Genomic DNA, 21,656 nt, shown 5'->3' with positions numbered 1-21,656 from the left:
AAAAGGAATATTTTAACAGTTTAATTACATTAAAGTAATACACGGAAGCCTCATTTTTAAACATAGAAGGCCTCTGCGCTGGCGGTAAGCGAACACGAGTTCAAAGGCGCTCAGGTTGCCTGTCCCTCAGTCGTTGCCCTCACGTTTACATATATATCGCCATCTTGCCGCCACGAGTCCCCGTCGCCATGTTCGGCCTCGGCCTTGTAGTTCACACCCATCCTACTCCCACTCCCGTTTATTCCCTAGGGTCTCTCCTTCCCTCTTTCACACCCTCCACTCCTCCATAGTCCCCGATCTCTCCCTCCCCGTGCAGCGCTGCGTCTTGCCAGACCTGCTCCCATCCACTGCTTCATGCAACCTATCTCAACATCTTTAAAACCTTGAAATTGAAAAACTATCTCGATATCGAGGTTTATGTCTTTACTCCACGCTCATTTAAAACAAATAATGAAATAGTTGTGAAGACGACACAAAAATCCCACTATATTCTCTAGTGCTTGCACTTTCCCCCCAACACTGGATGGGAGACACGATGAGTTCAGGACAGATGTACAAGTGAGACCTGACAGGCATTACTTATCTGGGTAGACTGCATTGCCCTCTGCTGGCCCCAACACTTAGCCAATAAATAGGACGTACGGGTGGAACGACAGAGCGAGCGGCACGTGACTGAAGTTTGTAATGGACTCTCTGAAGGTTCAGCGCACTACGTTACAGATAAACAAACAAACAAAAATTGTAATAAAGGGAACATCAGCACAATGTCTACAGTTGTGGTAGCTGCAGTGAAGATATATTTTATCGGTCTAAGCTTCTGACGATTGACACACAGAATCTTTGTAATATTGTCGGGTTAGAATATTATTCCTAGCATCTGTATAACGTTTGCTTTCTTTCTTTCTTTTTTTTTTTTCTTTTTTTTTTGTCTTTTTTTGTTTTGTTTTTGTTTTGTTTGTTTGGTTTTGCTTGCTTGTTTTGTTTTGTTTTTGCTACAAAATTTAAATGGCCAACAGTGACCTTATTTCATGGATTTATTCGCTAAAAGTCCAGGATTGATATTTTCTCGCGCCTCAATACGGATCTGGTGGAAGAGAAGAAGAGATAAGAGTCTGCCCTCCTTGTGTACGTGGTGCTGCAGTTGCTCGGTCCTCCACACAGCCAGACACCATCCACCACGCAGGGGGATCGGAGGTGCATAGAGGGAGTCTGTGTTTGTGTAGTTTTTCCACATTACCAACCTGTCTACCCCCTGCGGTGTGCGGCAGATCAGCCAGGTGGAACAGAAGGTGAGGGCGCTGCTGCTCTGAGCGAGGACCTGTCACAAGCGTAGCGCCGAGGACACGAGCGACTGCTTCAAGTGTATGCAGCACCCAGACGAACCCCGAAATTTGTCAAGATGGCCGCAGTCGACGCAGAGTGCACTCGGCGGATGAACCACAATTGAAAATGTCTGGCTGAGGAGGAGGAGCAGGAGGAGGAGGAGGAGGGTTGTAAGGGCCAAGACACGCTGATAAAGCCAGATAATGAAATGATTTCGTTAAAGTAATTAAGCGGTGTGCGTTAGAAGCTTTACGACTTTTTGAAAAAGGGAAAAGCAGGCAAGCACTGACCTAAAATGGGTGAAGAGATAAATGTACTTTCACGTGCACGTGTATTACATGTATGTATATTCATTAAAGAAGCCGTTGGAGTGGTAAGCAAGACAGAACTAACGAAATTATGGGCTTCTACGTCTGTGAATGTCGCCTTCTCCGGACAGCCACTGGTATAGATTTCTCCTGTTTACTTCAGCCTCTTCTTCAATGCCCATCCTCGCTCTTGTTTTAATCCGATCATATTCTGTTATTATACAATTATATATATCTTTAGTTTGAAAATGATACAACAGCTATATTTTAACATGAAGGATTTTGCCGTTGTTACCTCGCAATTTCAACATTTTATTTAGTTTGAAACCCGACAGTGTCTTTTAAACACTTTCTCAGAAGTTAGTTTTGGTGGGCTAGGAACAACTCTACTCAGACAGAATCCCCAGTACCTGCTTGGATATTTCGTGCAAGCATCAAGTCCTTTTCATATTTATTTTTTTTAAAGATCAATTCTTTACCGTGACCTGACCTCGATGACCTATTCTAGTGTCTGTCCAGCATAAGGCAGCACGAAACACTGAAGAACCAAGAGTTGCACACAGAAATAAGGACCACCGCATGCACAGGAATGTCAAGGGGTAGGTGATTGTAAAAACCGCCAATAGCAATAAACGTCGCAAACAAGGCTTATCATGATGACATTTAAAAACAGCGATGTAACCGTAAATGAAATACAATATGAAGCTCTGTCGTAATATAATCACTTTAGTAATATGTATGTATGCACGTGTGCGCGTATGTATGTGTGGCTCGCGCGTGCAACACTTACTAAAGACGGAGAAGAGGTAGATAGGGATGGGGATGGAGATTCAATTTGTCAAATTTTGAAGAATGTTTGACTCCTGTTCCCCCCTACCGCTCAGGAAGTATCGGTTAAAAGTTTTCTTTTCAAAAATAAATAAATAAAACAACAAAAACATGTTTGTTTGTGCGCATGTGCTCCGAGGTCGTGAGCCAAAGGACGTGTCGCCTGCTTCGTGTTTCACTGTACGTCCGGCAACATGTCAGACTCTGAAATCATAGACCAGCATTCAAAGCGCGCGGCTCTCCGCTTTCTTCGCCGAAAACACCTCAATTGATGAGAGGAAGAAAAGCCGAGCGATTTTGCATCGTAAACCTGACAATGGGGGACAGCGCCAGCCCGCAGCCTCAATGCCGGCCTCGGATTCTAAACGACTTTTGAACGCACCCTTCGCCACGCCAGCCTGTCAAAAACTTTCTATGCACTGAGGAGACACCGAAGTCCACAAAAGGTGTGTTTTAAACCAGGCAGTACCCGCTATAAACTTTACAATTTCGCCAACAATGATAGTCTCTGGTAGTCACATCGCCGGTTTAGCCCCGGCCGTCGTTTAGCACAGATTTCTAGTAGATTCCGGCAAGAAGTTAATAATAACAAAATAATTGTCCGGTATAGTTGCCCATTCAGCGAGTCATTGGGAGATTTTAAGGCAGGTTTACCGACAGATGAAAATCTTGTTATCGTAAACGGGTTTTAAGAAGAAAATAGGAAAAGCTGTGCAATAAGATTAGGGATATCCCTTTTTTTTTTTTCTCCTGCTAGGCATTGGCTGAAGACCATCTTCCGATGCTGCAAAATGTCGGGAGGACCTTGTTTGATGCAGATACTTCACTCACATTGACTGGGATTCTGTTTCGGTACCCGTGATCATGTGTAAGTCGGGTATTTATTAAAGCTACAGAAACAAACGACATTCCATCATTCCATGCTGTACACGCCTGGCTAAATCATCTCACTTTTGTAATTTTAATTTATAGTCAAAATTATTTAAGGAAAAATATCGATACAAGGATGTGGTGATACTTTGAAATAATGATGCATACAGGCAGCCCAACAAACACCCCGAACACACACACACCCCGTGTATGTCAAAGCTATTACGGATGAAGAATTCCTGTCTTAACAATATAAAACTTTATATCTAGATCGAATTTAATTTTTTTTAAATTTTGCTTGAGGCATACAGGAAGGAGGAACCGAGTGAGAGGGAGAGACTTTCAATAAAAGAATAAAACAAAACTATTTGTCTTAACTTAATAAACCAGCGGTGATACATCAAGTAAATTTGTTTGGTTTAAACTAGCAGGATCAAAAACGATAAACAAGCAAAACTGTTTTAAAGAACAAATAAGGGCAGACCTCCTGTGGAAAACGTTTGTGATGTATATGTAATAAGAAATAATTTGTTTGTTCGACTAAGAATAACCATTCGTATTATTTGCAGTATATAATCCGTGTTCTCCATGACGGGTCGAAACTGTATATTTGACTTGCATGAGCAAAAATGTCATATCGCCTGACATTCGCCAAGTCTTTTTATAAACCAGTCATCTGCTTGGCAGTTCCATCACGCACCATTTCGTCAACCAAAGCATCGTGCGCATTTGTTTTTTCAAGAATTATACCTTTAAAAATGAGATTTCTTTGCAACTATCGTTCGCCTTAGGACTGGAGATAACAAGGCAGCCACATCGGAAACAGAATTCATTCTTCGGAAATTATAGTAAATGAAATATGTGCATATCGGATTAAGCTTTAATTCAAAAAGATAAATATAATCGTTCGTATATACTGTCATGTTTTTTAACTTGTTTGTCGAAAACCAACAAAGTTTACCTGATGATGATAAGCTTATGGTGGAAAGACCAGCAATGAATTACCTGCTCTTTGGTAACTGAAGTATCAGTAGAAATTATTTATCTGACAAACTGATGGCAGAACCGCTAGTAACAGCAGCCAGGTAGCGAAGTTTCGCCTCTCAGATTTTCTTCTGGCGAAAAAGGCACGAGATGGAGGTCTGGGTTGTTTCCCATGCTGTCTCGAATGCTGAATGTCTACTACCCAGCACAAGGTGGCGCTTCGGTATATGCGTCACTCCTCTTACCCGCTCCAATTTCCCATCCCCACCCACACCCCCACAAACACCGAACCAACTCTTAAGATGTTTTCTCTGTGTAAAGCAATATTGTTCGCCCGTTCGAGCGATTTTTTTTAATTTTTTAAAGTGCAGCTCGCGTCGCAGTCGTCCACACGAAAAACCCGAGTCTCGTTTATGTCTCGTGGACCCCGAGAAACTGAGAGAGAACACGTCTGGACTCTCAACAGTGCCGTCTTGTGTTTGAGGATCACAGAAAATAAGCAGCCACAATTTCTTGGGGTTTTGGGTGGGGGAGAGGAGGTTTGGGGTTTTTTTCCCCTTGGTGTGTATGTTAGGGTAGAGGATGGTTTCTTGACAAGGTTTGAACCTCCCTCCCCCTTAGGATCCCTAGACGTGCGATAGCCCAGACCCTTTCCCACAGGGAAGAGGGGGGTTCCCGTTGTCATCTTCCTTCTAATTAGCTCAAGGACGGCGGCCATAATTACGAGTATCGGTGCCTGCTGTATGTAATTATTGGAATCGTGAAGTTCACGACGGGAGGACTGACAAAGGAAGTACTGTGAGCATTGCACGATCACCGCAGTCAGTGTTATGGGAAAGATCACTGCTGCCAGCGGACCACTTACTTAAGAGCTCGGTAATTCAGAGTCACGTGTCATCATCTTCCCTCTTAAAGTCCCACTCACCCACTTCGACCCCCTAGTTTGATGCTTGTGAGAAAACGCCATTCAGCCTCTTGGTGATGGGAGAAATTCGCAGGCATGTGTCTAGACTGGTCAAATTTGAGAAATTTTAGGTCATGGGGGTCACCATGCTGGTTTGGACTTTTGTCACTGCCTTAGGTGACCATGGACTTCAGTACAGTCCATGTGCGACTCTGATTATGATACGTGTCAAAACACATACAACCGCCCCAAACATTGCTGACAATTCAGAAAGGTTTCATGCAAAGCATTATTTACCAAATAGATATATTATCATCATGCCAGTTTCTCATTAAAATCAACCAACCTTCTGTAAATTATTGATAAACCTCATTATCCAAATGCGGTGGGTGAGTTAATAAAATGTCTGGTTTATAGTACTTGCTTCTGCTGTTTACTGGTCTTTAAAATATCCTTGCGAAAAAAGACAAAAAGAAAACAGAGAATACAAAAAAAAAAAAAAACCACCACCAAAGAAACAAAGAAACAAAAACCAACAAACAAACAAACAAACAAACAAACAAAAACAAACAAACAAAACAAACAATAAAATCGATGATTGTCAGGCTGACCACAAAAGGAAGATTTTAGTTCATCACTTTTACCGCTGGTGGATGTGACCTCTACAGACTCTGGTCCCATTCACCATCAGAGGCCGGATGCACAAACGCTCTGTCTGGATGCTAACTGCTCATATTTCAGTATTTTAAGCTGATTGCTAAATGTCATCCTGCAACCTAGTGTGACAGAATGCACCCCAGCTTGTGACCGCTTACATCCGAATCTCCTAACGGACTGTCACAAGGGTGGTAACTAACTGCATCCGTGTGTACCCGCGGTAAGTCGCAGGGCAAGAAATATAACTGTTGTCACACCCTGGCTGCCAATAAACTCTTAGAAGCTTCAAGAAGTGTTGGCAAACTGTGTGCTCCGGGCATCAAGAAATGCTCGAAAATGCTGGGAAAGGATGGATTTGGTGCATGTTGAAATGTTGGTAAAGTTCAAGCAGGAGGGGAATCTTTAGGGATTCAGACTTTGGTAACCTGTAGGTGTCGAGGGCAGCAGAATTTTGGTAAACTCTGTGGTTCAGGCTTCAGATGTTGTGGGCAAAATGTGGGTTTCGGGCGTATGGAAATTTTGGAAATCTGTGTGCTTATGGCATGAGGAAATGTTGGTAAACCACTGGCTTCAGGCACCAGGACATGTTGGTAAACCACTGGCTTCAGGCACCAGGGACCTGCAGGCTTGAGGGTGAGGGGAGCGAATGAAGCAGTGCGGGGGCTCGCTACATTCCCGCCTGCCGGCTACTGTGGTTGCCCCCGCGTGGCGGCGGGGGAAACAAGAGACTCGGAGCGCTGGGCGAGGAGACAGGCAGATGGTCCCCGAGATAAGAGGTAAGTCATTAGGGCGCAGGTAAGCGATCTGCCTCTCGACGGCACACAGTCTTCAGTGTCAGGCTTTCATTGTACTTTGACTCCATTCTGATGGGATTTCGGGGCCTGACAGTTCATCGGCGATAATGCACGTCCTTGTTGAAATTGCATTTCACGGGTGAAGTCACTCTCAGCGTTTATGAATATTTCTTGTAGCTGTTATGACCCACCCTGTTCCACCTTTCTCTTCCTTTCTTTAACCCCTCCCCTTCTCTCTCTCTCTGTTATAGAAATGTTTGTCTTCATCAACACCGCGTTTTAAGTGAAAGACGAATAAATTTTGCAGTTTTCATTTGTTGGTTTTTTTTTTACCGATCAGATGTGAAACACATGTATGCATCTCTGCCTGCAAGGAGTGATGCTGCACATGCGCACTGCAAGTACAGCCTTCCAGTCTCCTCCTCTCCCAATGTGCCGAGCATTGTTGACCGGAACTGAGCACCAAAGGTCACGTGTTTAAAGGGTGATAGAGTGAAGACGAAGACAAAGAAAAACACATCATAAAACCACGTGTTTGCCACTCGAAGAAAACAAAAGAAAACTTTCGACCTGGGACTGTGTAGTCACAGAATGACGGAAGATATAAGCAATAGTATAAAAAATTGTGATGTAGTAAAGTAAAGATGCTACTCAGATTATTCCACTCACGTGTTTCTCAAAGTAAAGATTATAGCTTGTTGGCCAAGGAAGGTAACGATCTGTAAGTGGTTCATCGTGTCTAATGTACAATGTCACCAATCTCTCTTTATCTGTTCCTTTTTTCATTCGGGAAACAAGATTAAAACAAGAGGCAGATGCCAGTAACCGATACAAACACGACACACAGTAACATAAATGAAATCACGATGACGAGATGTCGACCTCGCTAATTAAAAATAAACTTGCTTCCAGCAACAAATGCACTTTATAAAAATTTACTAAATCCTTTTTTTGTATTCCACAGGGCATAAAGGATTCAACGCGTCCTGCTGCCATGATGAAGAGATCAATTATAGTTCAGCCCCTGGGAGCGAACAGCAAGGTGCTACATGCATAGAATTAAACTTGAGTAAAAATAACATGCATTGCTGGAGCTCGCCATACGAGCTGTGTGTGTGAGAGAGAGAGGGAGGGAGGAAGGAAGTGCAAGAAATGGAAAGCTTTTTTCTAGACTATGTTCGGCGACACTACTTAATATAGAAAGGGGGGCAAGTTGAGGAGTTCACCACATGCTAGCAGGTTGGCCTCAGGGTGGGGTGGAGGCTAGTAGTTTAGGACAAGACTAAAGTGGAGAAATATTAAAGGGAAGCAAGAGTATTGCTCTGGACACCCAAGATCGAATGTCCTCCCGAAATCACAATATCTGGCAAGCGGAATCTCCTGGAGGGACGGTCGTGGAGCGCGTGTCCACAACACCCAGTGATTGTCTTCTTTGTAGACGAACATTTGTGTCCCTTGACTGTAGATAGGGATGGCTGTAGTGATGGTGAGGATGCTAAAACAGCTTGCGTGTGTGCATGCTCACGTCTGTGGACAGACATAGTGGAACTAACTTCCACAAAGTCATTATGCGATGCCAGATGTACATACACACATAGGCAAGAGTTGTTTTTGGTTTTTTTTTCAAGCTTCTTAACGCGGTATTTAGGAGATAATTAAGTGCACACTCTCGAGGCATCCTTACAGCTACCGACAGCAGGCTGCTCTCGTCACTTGAGCGCTAAAGTGCATCAGGAAAAACACTCAGTCGCCCGATTTATAATCGTTTTCAGCAGCGCGCAAGCGAGGAGCTTAATGCACTATCTTCAAGCTTTTCTTCCTCCCAACCCCAGACTCCCTCCCAACCCTCGCTGTACACCTCCTCCCAGGTGATCGGCCAAAGCTCGTTTCCTCGTGACGAAGGCGGAATGCTTTATATACGTTAACACCACATAAGTAACTTCTTTTTTTAAATGAGTCCTTTTAAACAGTCCGGACTAACCTGCCGTAAACATTCCAACCTTGGCACAAACCTGGCAGTAACAACACCTCCGGAGATAATTGAGATAATGATGCTTGAAAAAAAAAATAGAAAGAAGAAAAGCAGCCGCCATCAACACAGAAGCAGCTTGGATGGATGGAGGAGTGGGGAGTGGGAGGGAGGATTCCTAAGCTCTTAGCTGCCGAGGTTATCGATGGCGGCAGACGGGTCAGGAAATTTATGACCGCAAAGTGGACGGGAGGGCCTGATAACGGTGCATATCGGTTATAACCTGTCTCCTCCCGTCTGCACCGACCGCCCTCGCGCAGTCACCTTGACGGCAGCATCCCCCCCTGCTCCCAGTCCTTAGTTATTGTCACTGTGTGGTGGACTGGAGGAATGCAGCACCTGTGCATCATCATCATCTCTTTCTTTCTTGTGCGTTAAAACCCACCTGCCTCACATCCTACTCCCCCTCTAAACACAGAAGAGATATCAAAGGTTTTATTAATTATTATAAAGTATATTAAAGCAAGATAGTGGAACATTGACAAGAAGCTTGAAAACCTGAGAAACCCACTGGACTCAACGCTCAATAAGGTATGTTTCCTGATTATGTCTTCCATCTAATGTTCCTAGCGCCAGGTCATAAGATATAGCAAATAGCAAATACAATAGACACAAAGGTCGAATGGTGGGAAGCAGGAGGGAGGAGAGACAGGGTGAGGTCGGACAGCAATGTATGATGATGCAAACACATCGTCAACCAAACTTCACTTGACAAAAATATTTTCCTCGTTTTAACTACAGTTTCTAAATTCAGTTTAACAAACAGTACATGGGTGACGCACTTGTCAAAAATAATGAAGAAAAATAACTAAGTACCCACGTATGACCAAAACACACGAGATTCTTATCTCTCACCTGAATAATATTAGTTTAAAAATATTGATACAAAAGCATTTTTAGGTTTGAAAATTAATTACAAATAAATAATTCAACTTTAAAAACTTGCTAAGTAAAAAAAAAATTATTCGTAAGCAACTGTTTTGAAGATTACTAAGACATAAAAACACACAAGGATCGAAGATTTCAAACCAATGTGACTGCCAAAAAAGCCAGTAAAAAGTAGTTTATCAAAATCTATGGGATAAAATTGCGATGTGTGTGTGTGTGCGCGCGCGCGCGCTGCATTCGTGGTGTAATACGAGTATGCGTGTGTACGTACGTAACTCTGTGTGTGTGTGTGTGTTCTGCACACATTCGTTCTAATTGCCACGCGACCATCATCACCCCCTAATTTAATAAATTCCCAAAGCAATCAGGCAGTGCTCATCCCCCCAACCACAAGCATTCTTTAACAATGACAAGTCGTAAGAGAACCATAAAAAAATTAATTTACCCCTCAAAAAAAAAAAAAATCAATTAAGTTTCTAACTGTCGATCGGAGGGATCGAGGAATACAAGGCAAGTTTTAACTTTGTATCCCCCTACCCCTCCTCCCTCCCACCCTCAAACCCCTCATCCTCCCTCACTGCCAGCTGTCTCCTTTGTTCCAGTCTGCACACCGAGGACTTCCAGACACAAAAACCAGAAAAACCAGAAACAAAAGATCTATCGATGTACATCAGCGTCACTCCTGCTTCCTCAACTCCCCCACCCTCCCGTCTGTCTTTTTCTCTTTATCTCCCCCTTGTTCTTGTTCACCAACAGAGCGCGCGCTCGTCGGTACACGGAGTGTGGGTTTATTTTGGCGAGCGGCGGCATTCCTGTCTTTTCTCTTGTCAAACAATCTTTGAAGGCAAACAGCAGACCGTGGAGATCTGTTTAATGCAGTAAGAAAATTCAATAAGCTTTCCTTGTTAAGCCGGTAAGAGCTTTTGACCTATATTTGCAGCCACAATATTTGACATTTGACGATGAAAAAAAGATCGTTATATATTTTTGTTTTAGAGCAGGTAAGTTCTCGCAATCAGTTTCTGAACAAACAAACAAACTGTAGTGTCACCTTCCTTTCCCCTCTCGCCCCTTCCTGCCATTTTTTTTTTTTTTTTTTTTTTTTTTTTGGTATAGCGACATAGCTAGGAAAGTCGTTGAGATCTACTGTCATCAGCGATGACGGCTGAAGCGATCAGGCGAGGATCGTTGGCCCTGAGGTGTCTACGGCCGATGAGACCGGCCTCCACCCTGCCAACCTGTGTCTGTCTGATGTCTTTCCGGTGGCCGACAGACCCGTCAGAACCGCTTGACAGGACATTGGGAACACTAGGGGCCCTTCAAGCGCGGTCTCCGTGGCATCGCACCACCTTCTGGTTAAAATAGCAAAAAACGAAAAAAAAAAAAAACAAAGAACACACACACTACCGGAAAACTAAAGAAACTAAAAAAAAAAAAAAAGAAAAAAAACTATCTAAGTCCCCACTGAAGTTTCAAACATCCCGCCTTCCACTCGCATCAGCAGTCAGCTTACGAGGCGAAAATTTCTGGACAGGCTTTGACACTCTCCGGGTGATGGGGAGCGGAACAAAATGGAAAAGACGGTGCACATAACTGTAGTAGAAAAAAAAAATTCCTGGCAGAAAACGGAAGACGTGGAGAGGGGGTACTTAGCTTTTAGGGGCTCCAATGTTAAAAGGGGCCACCTGTACAAGAAATGTCTTGGTTTTATCTGAACCCCCGCTCACCCCACATAATTCCTTTCTGTAGTAGCTTCAAAAATGGCGATAAAATTAAGTGGATACATTGAATCAGGCTCGTCTCTTGCCTGTCCTGTGAACTTTGTGAACTCATCGGTTGCTATGGTATCAAAACTACTAAAGTGGTGCTGAGGGTGTCGGAGAGATCAAAACATACCGGAAAAAGAAGTTTTTTTTTCCCTCATGCATATAGCAATATTTTCACAAATTTTTCTGTTTTCTCCCATCCTTGCAAGTGTAAAGAATACTGCATGAGGAAGTGGTACGATGAAAGGTATTTTGCATAAATGTGTTTTGCATAAATGTGGCATAGGATATGAACCATGCAACCCGTTTTAAGGAATACAATACTCGCTAGCACTGCACAAACCGATTCCAAGAATAAAAAATAACTAATAATGTTTTTTCTTTAGCTGTATACATGGTCTTGTCAGGATGATGCCATGTCTTCAAAAGAAAAAGTCACCGGCTGGTAGTACAGCTTGAAACCCACTTGATACAAAGACTTATATATAATCTGTTCTGAGCTCTGAGGTGATAAGCTTACATCTGGTTACTTTGCTTCAAGATAACAACATTTATTTCCATATTCTAGGAGTTGCTACAACTAAAATAATTAGTAATAAACATGCAGTTTAAATCATTTTGCAGGTTTAGTCCTCCATTTCCTGCTTGACAGGAATTGTTTACATGCTATTACAAGAATCTTAAAGAAAGAAATATTAAATTAGTACAGGTCAAGCAACATACTAGAAACATCTTCCCACTGCTACTGTTATTAAATAATTCTAAGATATTAGTCAGATAAATACTAAGTTATTTTCATAAGCTAAATTGGTGTTTGCTATCTATAGGGATTATATGTTATAATTAATATTCTACCTTATCCTTTAACCTTTTCCTACACTTATTTACAGAAGAAAAAAAAAATTATTTGTTATTGAATGTACCTGAAATATTTTATTATACACAAAGTAACATTTTGCTATACAATATACTATCCATGCATGAAATTATTCACTCCATATACTAATCTGTACCTCCTTAATCACTTTCACTTTTTATTCTTCTCTCTCTCTCACACATACACTCAGAAATATCTGTGACATCACATTGCGGAAACTCATGACATGGCTTGTTACTGGTGTTAGTATGGTTATAATGTTACTAGCGCTGGACTCACTAACAGGTAGCGGCTAATTCTTGTGGCAAAATGTTGTCATCAAGCTGCTAATATTGTTGTTATGTCCTTAAGCTGCCCATAACACACACAGCTGACACATCCAAAAGCTATCATCGAGCTACATCTACAGTCCACCATCGACTACATCAGCTGTGACGCAACATTGGGGTAGTGGTCACGCTCTAACATCTCTACCTGACCTTTCTTGAAAATTAAAAACAAAACTGTCATACTATGCGATCAGTTTTCCAAACATTTGAATCTCTACTTACAACCTTACCAGCTGCTCTGTGCATGCGAGCTAGTGTCACAACAACCTGCGGAGGTGACAAAATGTAAAGAGGTCTGCGAACATAAGACTTTCAAAGAACTTACCCCCAACAAGGTAGCAGCCATGGCACGAGAAAACCCAACACTGGCGACACTCGATGCTTCACAGGTAAGCAGGTGACAGTAGTAACAGTCGTAGTGGCGCGTATGGTAAACGAGAACATGGACGAGAGAGTCCGGCCAGGCTCACTGTCACACTGCCACACTGTCCTCCACACTCACACACAGTGTCAAGAGATAAGACAGCGCGCGCGCGCACGAGTGCGAATGGTGGACGAAGGAAGGGGTGGGGGTGTTTTTAAAAAAAAAAGTCCGCCCTGCCCGGTAGCCCGTAGTAGCGTGTTGTCAGCGAATAACTGATTCACTCCGCCAGCGATGGGTGAAATGTCTTCAGACGAGACCGACACGCCTACAAATCTCGCCCCCTCGTACATTGCCTGCCGCCATTGCGCCCTCTCAGCCAATAGAAATGACGCGCGAGCTGTGATTGATGCTTCCGCCCCCGGGTCGCCGCGCTACAATCAGCGGCAGTGGCTGTCGCTAGGCGGCAGGGGGCGGGTGGAGGGAGGGCGGGGCGGGGAGGTGGACGAAGTTGACAGTTGCCCGCCGTCGTTCAGCCCCCATTCTCCGACCATTGAGCGGCCGCCACGGCTTTTGTTTTCTGGGATTACTTGGCGAGGAAACGAGAGGACCGGAGAGGGCTTAGCGAGGACTCCGAAGAGGCTGTCGAGTCGCGGGGAGAGTGATGATCACACATGGGGGTGAAATGAGCAGTCACAACACGCTTAATCTTTGCTGCTTTCGGTCATTAGGAGGGAGGCTTGCTGTTGCTGCACCGACACTCTGGTGTTGGGCTGTTTCATTGCCTACTGGGATGTTTTTACTCCAGGGGGACAAAGAGCAAGCAAGAAAAAATAACTACCAGGAAATTGAATTGTTCACTGGCTTTGTTTTCTTTTTTATCTGACAAAAAATGAAACAAATATTTATCTCTGCTACATGGCAAATAATTATCTAAACAAATAAAGATGGGTAGTGAATCTGTCAATTTTTACAGAAAGACACAAACAATAATTTATGCCAACATGAGGAAAAAATCTGAAAGTTTTGCTACAGAATTGTGGAGTAGTTGTAAATTCACTTGACGTGTTTTATCTCAGGAGCTGTTTAGAAACTTAGTTGAGGAAGAACCGGTATTATAAACATAATAAGGTAATAAATCATGCATTTTTTTCTTCCATAGTAAAATAAAATATTACCATACAAAATAAACATTTTATGAAGCCTGCTTCGGGATTAAGTCATATTTTGTCTTCGTGGTAAAAGATTTACATGTAACATATAAATGTTGACAAGAATGCAGTAAAGACACCACAGGCAGGTGGGGAAAACATTTAAAGGGAGCACACGTGACCAACAAGTAATAATCTAAAAATACCATTGACCTGTTCTTATTTGGACAGCTGAAAAGTGAAGCTGTGGATGTACAGTCTGACTCAGCACGTGCTACACGTGAGAATAATCAGCATGGGAGTACAGGACTGTTGGTGGACATGCACATTACACTTTTCTTCTCATTCATTGCAGTTTGAAGCTCGAACATGCCTTTGAGTTCAGACTCAGGCCTGTGTTGGACAAATGACCAATTTTATTAACTCTAATAGACAATTATTACTTGAGAAACTGTGTTTGGTCACATAGCAAAAACAAAACAAAACAAGTGCTAGTGGTGTGTCATAACAAAACAAAAGCTAGATGCAAACAAAAGGCAATCCTATCTGTAAAACTACTCTAACACAGTTACATTACACCCCCACTCTCTCTCTCTCTCACACACACATTTCATCACCTGAACTGCTGAGAATACAAACGATTTTAAATGTCTTCTATTTATTCTAGTAATTCTATTACTGTTTCTATTACTTCTGCATACACGCATAGCACAGCATTCGCCTGAACTCAATAAAACGAATTTTCTTGTCTGGACAGAGAGAATTTGCTGAGCAAAAAAGATGCCTAATTCCAGTGAGTGACAACAATGACTTAATGATACCAATGCGATTTATTTATTCATTTATATATGTATATGTCTGTGTGTATATATATATAGAGAGAGAGAGTGGACATGCGTATTACACTTTTCTTTACAAAGAGTTTCTCAATATATGAAGGTTTGAAGTCGTATTATGAAGGTAGCAAAAGATGCGAAATGAATCGCTTGTGAGGTTTGTATGTTTGCGAAAACAATGGTATGTAAGCAACGGTAATATATATATGCTAAAAAAACTGAAAGTCACTCAAGGCACAAAACTGAATTCCAGATTGTAAACAGCCATGTGATATGCCAGTGCCATCATGTCCTATGGTGGCTGTAATTGGTGAGGAGGCTAATTGTGCAAGTGGAGAACCCTAACTCCATTCCTGTCATTGTGTCAGTGGAGTCTCCCTATTCCCCATCCCTTGAGATCATTTGAACGATGTTCATGTACATCTGTGTTCCGGAGCAATTTGTGAGTGTCTGTCTTATTTTACCTTAGGAAATGATGTAAGAACAAATCTTAGTCTAGAATATGCAGCGCAATACCAACAACATAATAAAAAAAAAACTTCACAGATTATTATATGATAACTGGACAACATGTTGGTAATATTTTGTGTCGTGTGCAGGTTTCTTTTCAACAAAAACAGCATTTATCTATCTCATTTTACTTCTCTGGTCAATTTAATGTACCACTCAAACTATACTGTTTGATTTGAATTAATGGAGAAGATGAATATCTCATTTCTATATAATTTTTTGGTTAGTAACGGTAAAAACTGTATAAACGAGATTAAGACTCACCATTGCAATCATCATAATAATTATCTGAAATCCAATCCTAATTATCTCCTAAAGAAGGGTTCGGTTTATCATGCAGAAAAAAATTCATTTAGTATTTTAAATTTTAAACACGCTAAAAGAGAGAAGAATGTGAGAAATTAACTAAAAATAGAACAAAATTCCTTTACCAAGGAGAGAAAGAAGAAACTAGGATGATACATGCTTACAATAGATACAATTCCCTGTTTGTCTTCAGTTCCTGTCTCCATACCATTATATGTACATGGGGTATTCACAGTACGATCTTTACAACTTTAATTACTCTGTGTGTGTGTGTGCTCTCGCTTGTGTGGTTGTTGGTGAGTCTTATGGCGGAGTGTTCAAAGCTGTTTTGTTGAGGAGTCTTGTGGCTGATAAGTTCAAGTTGTTTGTAAAATGATTTATCTAGGTACCACATACTTATTATATATACATTGGACATTCACAGTCCGATCTTTTTATTATTAATTGCGTCCGTGTGTACGTGAGTGCGTGTGTGTGTGTGCGCGGACCTTTTCCTGTATTCACGACAACTCCTGTCATATACATCTATATACGACCTGGGCCCTGATTCTCGTGAGAACCTTGCTGGACAGTAAGCCACTGACCGCTGGACACCCCTGTAGTCGTCTAGACGGACTATTTGTACCCACACCCCTTACACCACCCCAATCGGCGGTGAGGTGTAAAACTTTTAACAGAGATGCTGGCTGGCCTCTCCTTCCCACGGAAAACAATCTCTTACCTGTGTGTATCTTTCATAGAGTGACCTCCCCTTTGACGCTCTTCGGCGCCAGTTTTTCCTGCGAGGCAATCAAGAATTTCATGGTTTACTTCCCTTGATTCCCCCCTTCCCCCCATCCTTTTGCTGTCTTGGTCCATATCACTCACGCCATCAGCCATTCTGCGTCCGCGGACGAGATGAGGACGACAGGACAGACGATCAAAGTGGTCATGTGACCACGTTACGTCAGACAGTTTTCTTGTTCCCTCGAGGAGCCGGCGGGTAGTGTCTGAGTACCAATAGATTCTAACGGTCACTTTATGCCTGCGTGCGCCCATTGTCGGCACCGCTCATTCATTTCCACCTGTTGTTAGGTATTGTGTACCGTTCCGCTGTGTGATCAAAGCGAGGCTAGAGAGCTCTCTGTTTGTGAAAGGCATGCGACAGCGATCTTCCCGTTCAAACGTTATGCCAGTTACTTAATCCACTCCCAGGTACAAAATTTTTTGGAATCAAACACGGACACAAGGTGAGTCTTGCTTAGCAGGACAAAGAATTTTACTGAAAAAAGCTACAACATAGCTAGGCTATAACTACAATGTTACTAACAGTACAATACAACCACAGTATTACTTCAACACATTACAATGTTACAACAGTATAATTACAATTCAACTAGAATAACTTCTAATACTATCGTCAGATGTAAAAATGTCATGTTTTCGTTTAAATTTAAAAAAAAACAAAAAAAAACCTAACTCTAGGACAATGCTGTGAGTGTAACAGTCTTTAACTGATTTGAGAATGGCCCAAGAAGTTCAGTGTACAAGGACAAAGGAGTTGTTTTAAACTTTGAACTGTGGTTGTAGCAGGGTGTAAAACTGTGTGCTGCTATTTTGTATTACAAGTCTATAACTGTTAAGTCTTTGTACTCTTTTTTTTTGCATACACTGATTTGTTTCCCCTGTCACTAGCGGGTTGGTACTCCATGCTAAGATAAAAGTACGCACTAGCTGCACATAAACGAATAAAGTCATCTTTCAGCCCATTTTGTTAACTACTTCGAACACCGAGGAAGACATTAGACGAAGCAAAATAAACATGAAACTTTTCCGCCCATGTGTTAATGGTCTCAAAAGACAAGAGTACTGTAGACTCACGAGCTATAATTCACGAGCAAAAGAAAAACACAAATAAAGCAAAAACAAACATTTGACTCCGACGAAGCTGTCTGTGAAGAAGAGGCAGGTGTTCGCTCTTTCTCTCCTAACACGAGCTTGACTGAGCTGCACTCACAGCTCCGACTGTCTTTCATTACGCCTTGCCATCGGCCGCTAGGGGGCTCACAGCACGTGCACAAAGAAACACTTACGAGAAAATCTGTTGAGCATGTCAATGGAAAGAAGGGACAAAAAATCCTTGCAGGACAAAACTTTTTGAAACAGTATAAAAATTTCTCTGTACACATTTCGTTCATTTCTCTTCATCCTCGCGCCATTTGTTTTCGGTTATTTTTGTATTGTTTTTATTTTTAACTTTTTTGCTTTGTTTTTCTGTTAGTGAGTTATGGGTGATTTTATTGATGGTGGAGAGAAGGGTTTGGGTGGTGCAAGGGGTTGGGGGTAGAATGACGGTCGTTTGTTTTGCGTGATTGCGATGTTCTCTAGAAAGGAAAAATGTTTCTGAATCTCTCCTCCTGCTCTCCTTGTCTTCTCCACCCCACCCTTCTCTTCCTCCCCAGGTGATGTTACTGTGTGTGTGAAGACTCTGCCTCTCGTGCAGCAGAAATGCAGGACAATAAAGTCAGCAGGGCCGCTCATCCTGGCTGCCAGGCGCGAGAGTGCAGGTCCTTGATGGCGCGCAACTGTCGTCGATGCCATCCATAACAGCCTCCGTGAGGCAGTGTGCCAGGAAAAATATGGGATGGGATCTGAAAGTAAAGGGGACATTTAAGGCTGTTCGAACCAGGCATGGCTGTGAAAGAGAGAGAGAGGGCTTATGGGTGGACAGGACGGTGAAGAACTGAACATAGGTGTCTAAGATGAAGACTGCACGTGCGCGCTGTATCAACGACTGTACCTTTGTTAAGGTGACCACCGCATTTGTAACCTATGCTTACTGTATAGTCATAATGATAATTATTAATATGGTAATGATACCTGTTGTGGTTGTGTATGGTGATGAGCTCTGCATTTTATTGTCTGTCTACAATATTTTCAGTGTTGATGAAAATCAGATTACTTCCACGAATCAAAAATAAATAAAAAATTTTGTTAGCTTTGAGTCTTAAAGACGTACCTTAGAAGTGTCCAGAAATGTCATCTATCTGTCTTTATGAGCACTCGTAAAAAGGGGAAAAAGTGGATACAGGGAAGTCTTTGGCCTGCACTTTAAAATCCGGAGAGGACAACTGGCAAGTCCTGTGAAAATATTAATTTATGGCTTAGAACACAACATGACGCGAAATTATTTATATTTTCATACATGAACTGGAAACTCAAGCTGAGATAAACGAGAGAGAGAGAGAGGATAGAAAAAGAAAGAAAAAGACCATAAGGAAAAAGAGCAACAAAACAGAAAGGGTGGAAAAAGCGAAAGCGAGCGTTCGGTGGTGGTGGTGGTGGGAGGTTGGGGTAGAAGGAAAGAGGAAAGAGAGGATCTTATCCAGAGAAAAGCAAAAAAAAACTCTCCGTATGTCATGCATTATGTGTGCGAGCGCTAATGCTCCTCAAGTAGAATGGAAGAGACGTTACTTTCAATTTGCTTGGGAGGTTTGTAGTTTATGGGTTAAGAATTTTTTTTTTAATATTAAAACACATCTCCCGCTGTTAGGTGACGATTTCGAATGCATCATTCAACTGGAGCGTACCCCACCCCACCCACCCACCAACCTCTTAATAATATAGCTGTTGGCTTGAATGGACCGGTATTTACAATCACAACTCAGGTCTCACGCCGATTGTGGCTGTAACTCCGGGCCCATTTCTATCTGATCGGGGTGGACTGGAGGTAGGGCTCGCATCCACACAATGGCGTCCATCTAACGGGACATCGGCCGCAGGGGGTTTCCACACTTTCAGCGGCGCTGAACACAGCTCCCCCCGTCTACGGTTACGTGGCTACGGGCTTTCCGTTACCTACTTCACCAACCGTGACGAAACAGCAACCCCCCTACCCTACCATCTCTTCCTTCAGCTGCGCTCAGTTCCCGAGATTACCCGCTTACGAAGGGGTACAGAAGCACTCAGCCGCAGCGAGAGGTCGCGGAGGCTGCTGACCGTCAGCCTTTGATCACGAGGATGAAAAGCTGGAGTGGAGCGGAAGTCGGCAAGGGGAAGGGTTGCCCTGGGATGCGATGTTGGCGACAAGTAAGACAACACGCAGGTCGCCAACGGAGTTTAAAAGCCTCCTTAATCTGACGCACCAAAAAAAAAAAAAAAAAAGCTTCAAGTCTTCTGTGCTTCTGAGTTTGTATACCTAGATGGTCATCAACATTTCTAATTACTCGCTGGCTTCAACTTTAGGATTCTATGGATTACAGCCGATCCGCAATCTAAGAAGGGATAACATCTAAGTTTTTTTTAAAAGAAAAGGTGGTTTTAGGGTTAGTTTTGCTTCAGATCTCATTTTGCAAACAGCTGATGGCTTTTAGTCCGGCTGCAGCGTCTTGTTTACTATTCACGAGGGTGAGCGAGTACCGCGCCATGCGTGACGAGGGTATTAACACTTCGTTAACTAAGTGAACTCTAAACCAGCGAACTGTAGAAGGAGGCAAGAAGACATTATATGGAGGGGACTGGACCGAGGTGTCTTTAGATGTGCGAGGAAGCTGCCTCTGTTGCAAGCTTCGTCCCACTCTGGTTGCGTCTCTCGATGCAAAGATCATCTTTTACATTGGAATTTTTTCAAGCGAGGCTGCTTATTGACAGGGCACCCTCTTTGATCAGTCATCCGTTCGCAGAGGTCTTTTCAGTAGACACACTCAACGACAAATAGTTTTCTGATGGACAAGGTCCATTTTCTTCTCCCTTCCTTTTCTTTCTTTCTTCGTCTAATCCTGATTTCTCCATTCACTTTATTTTTCTCCCATCAATTCTAGTAATAGTTTGCAGTGGGTGAGATCTTATTACTTTTTAGAAGGCGAAAAATTTATATCAGTAGATTGACTAATAATATAATAAGTTTTAGTTCGATCTTTAAAGTTTCTCTTATGTGGCCACGACTTTTTATCTGTCATCTTACCTGATACATCAAAGTGGCCAGGGAAACGATTGCAGGCTATAACACTGCACATATTTCTTGTTACAGCATTTATCGCTGCCAACAACTTTATATAAACGTAGTGTCTGCAAAGCCTTTGTTGGTTGATACCGTTGTCGTTATTTCGTTGGAAACAGATGAATGATACCATGGCAGTACAAACAAAGCAGATAGCCATAAATAAAGAAAATTGATTAATTTTAATAATAAACAAGCTACCAAGCTCCAATAAAATAAAAAATCACATCAAACCAACCTGATTTCTCGCTTTTGGACGCTGTGACAGACTGGTTTAGGTCATCAGGTGGCCGGCGTGGAGGTGTTGTGGTTGCTGTGAGACAGGGACCTGTGTCGAGGGAGGAGGCACAGTCGATGGACCAGCCCCCTCCTCCACCCCGTGCAGCCCAGAGGCGGGGGAAGGCGGCAGGGGGCGGTCTGGAACCACGTCGGCACAACACTAGTCTGCTACGTGACACGTCAGCCAGGGGTCAGCTGCACTACAGCTGGCTAAATGCTGGGGGAGGGTCTGCTTCCCACTCACTATAGGGAGGGTGCGGAAAGCCCTCGCACAACTTTCTTTCTTTCCATATTGTGCGCGAGCTCATATCATTTTTAAAAATATTATTATTATCTCTCTCTTGTTCTCTGTGTGTGTGTGTGAGCGCGCAAGTTTGTACCTTGAATAATAACTTGACGGATATTATAATAAAATGGACATTGAATACATGTAACAGGTATTCAGCCCACACGATCATAAAAACCTTCTGTTAAGTGTTTGCATTAAAATGTAAATTAAAGTAACTCATTCCATCTGCTTGTAGAATGTAAGTATGCTTACCATTCTAATACAAAGCAGGAACATTGCTATGAGACTGACTAATTTTCTTGTCAACTCTAAAGTCTTAAACTGATGTCGTTGATTGAGTGTACTGACTCACTGACAGACTAATTTTGTTGTTTTGATTTTGAGTGCTT

General features: G+C 42.5%; 1 protein-coding gene across 1 annotated transcript in view; it reads right to left on the bottom strand.

Annotated features, from left to right (window-relative positions):
- LOC112570559 (transcription factor Sp9-like) overlaps positions 1-13,754 on the bottom strand; it is a 37,946-nt gene extending 24,192 nt beyond the window's left edge. The window contains 1 exon segment of the mRNA XM_025249073.1: positions 12,883-13,754. Coding sequence (XP_025104858.1) covers positions 12,883-12,903 — 21 coding nt within the window. The 5' untranslated portion in view covers positions 12,904-13,754.
- Between the last annotated feature and the right edge of the window lie 7,902 nt (positions 13,755-21,656).

This window comes from Pomacea canaliculata, linkage group LG1, assembly GCF_003073045.1.
Source record: "Pomacea canaliculata isolate SZHN2017 linkage group LG1, ASM307304v1, whole genome shotgun sequence".
Lineage (NCBI taxonomy): Eukaryota > Metazoa > Mollusca > Gastropoda > Architaenioglossa > Ampullariidae > Pomacea > Pomacea canaliculata.
The sequence above is the reverse complement of the archived record's forward strand: the minus strand, read 5'-3'. Positions and strand labels throughout refer to the sequence as shown.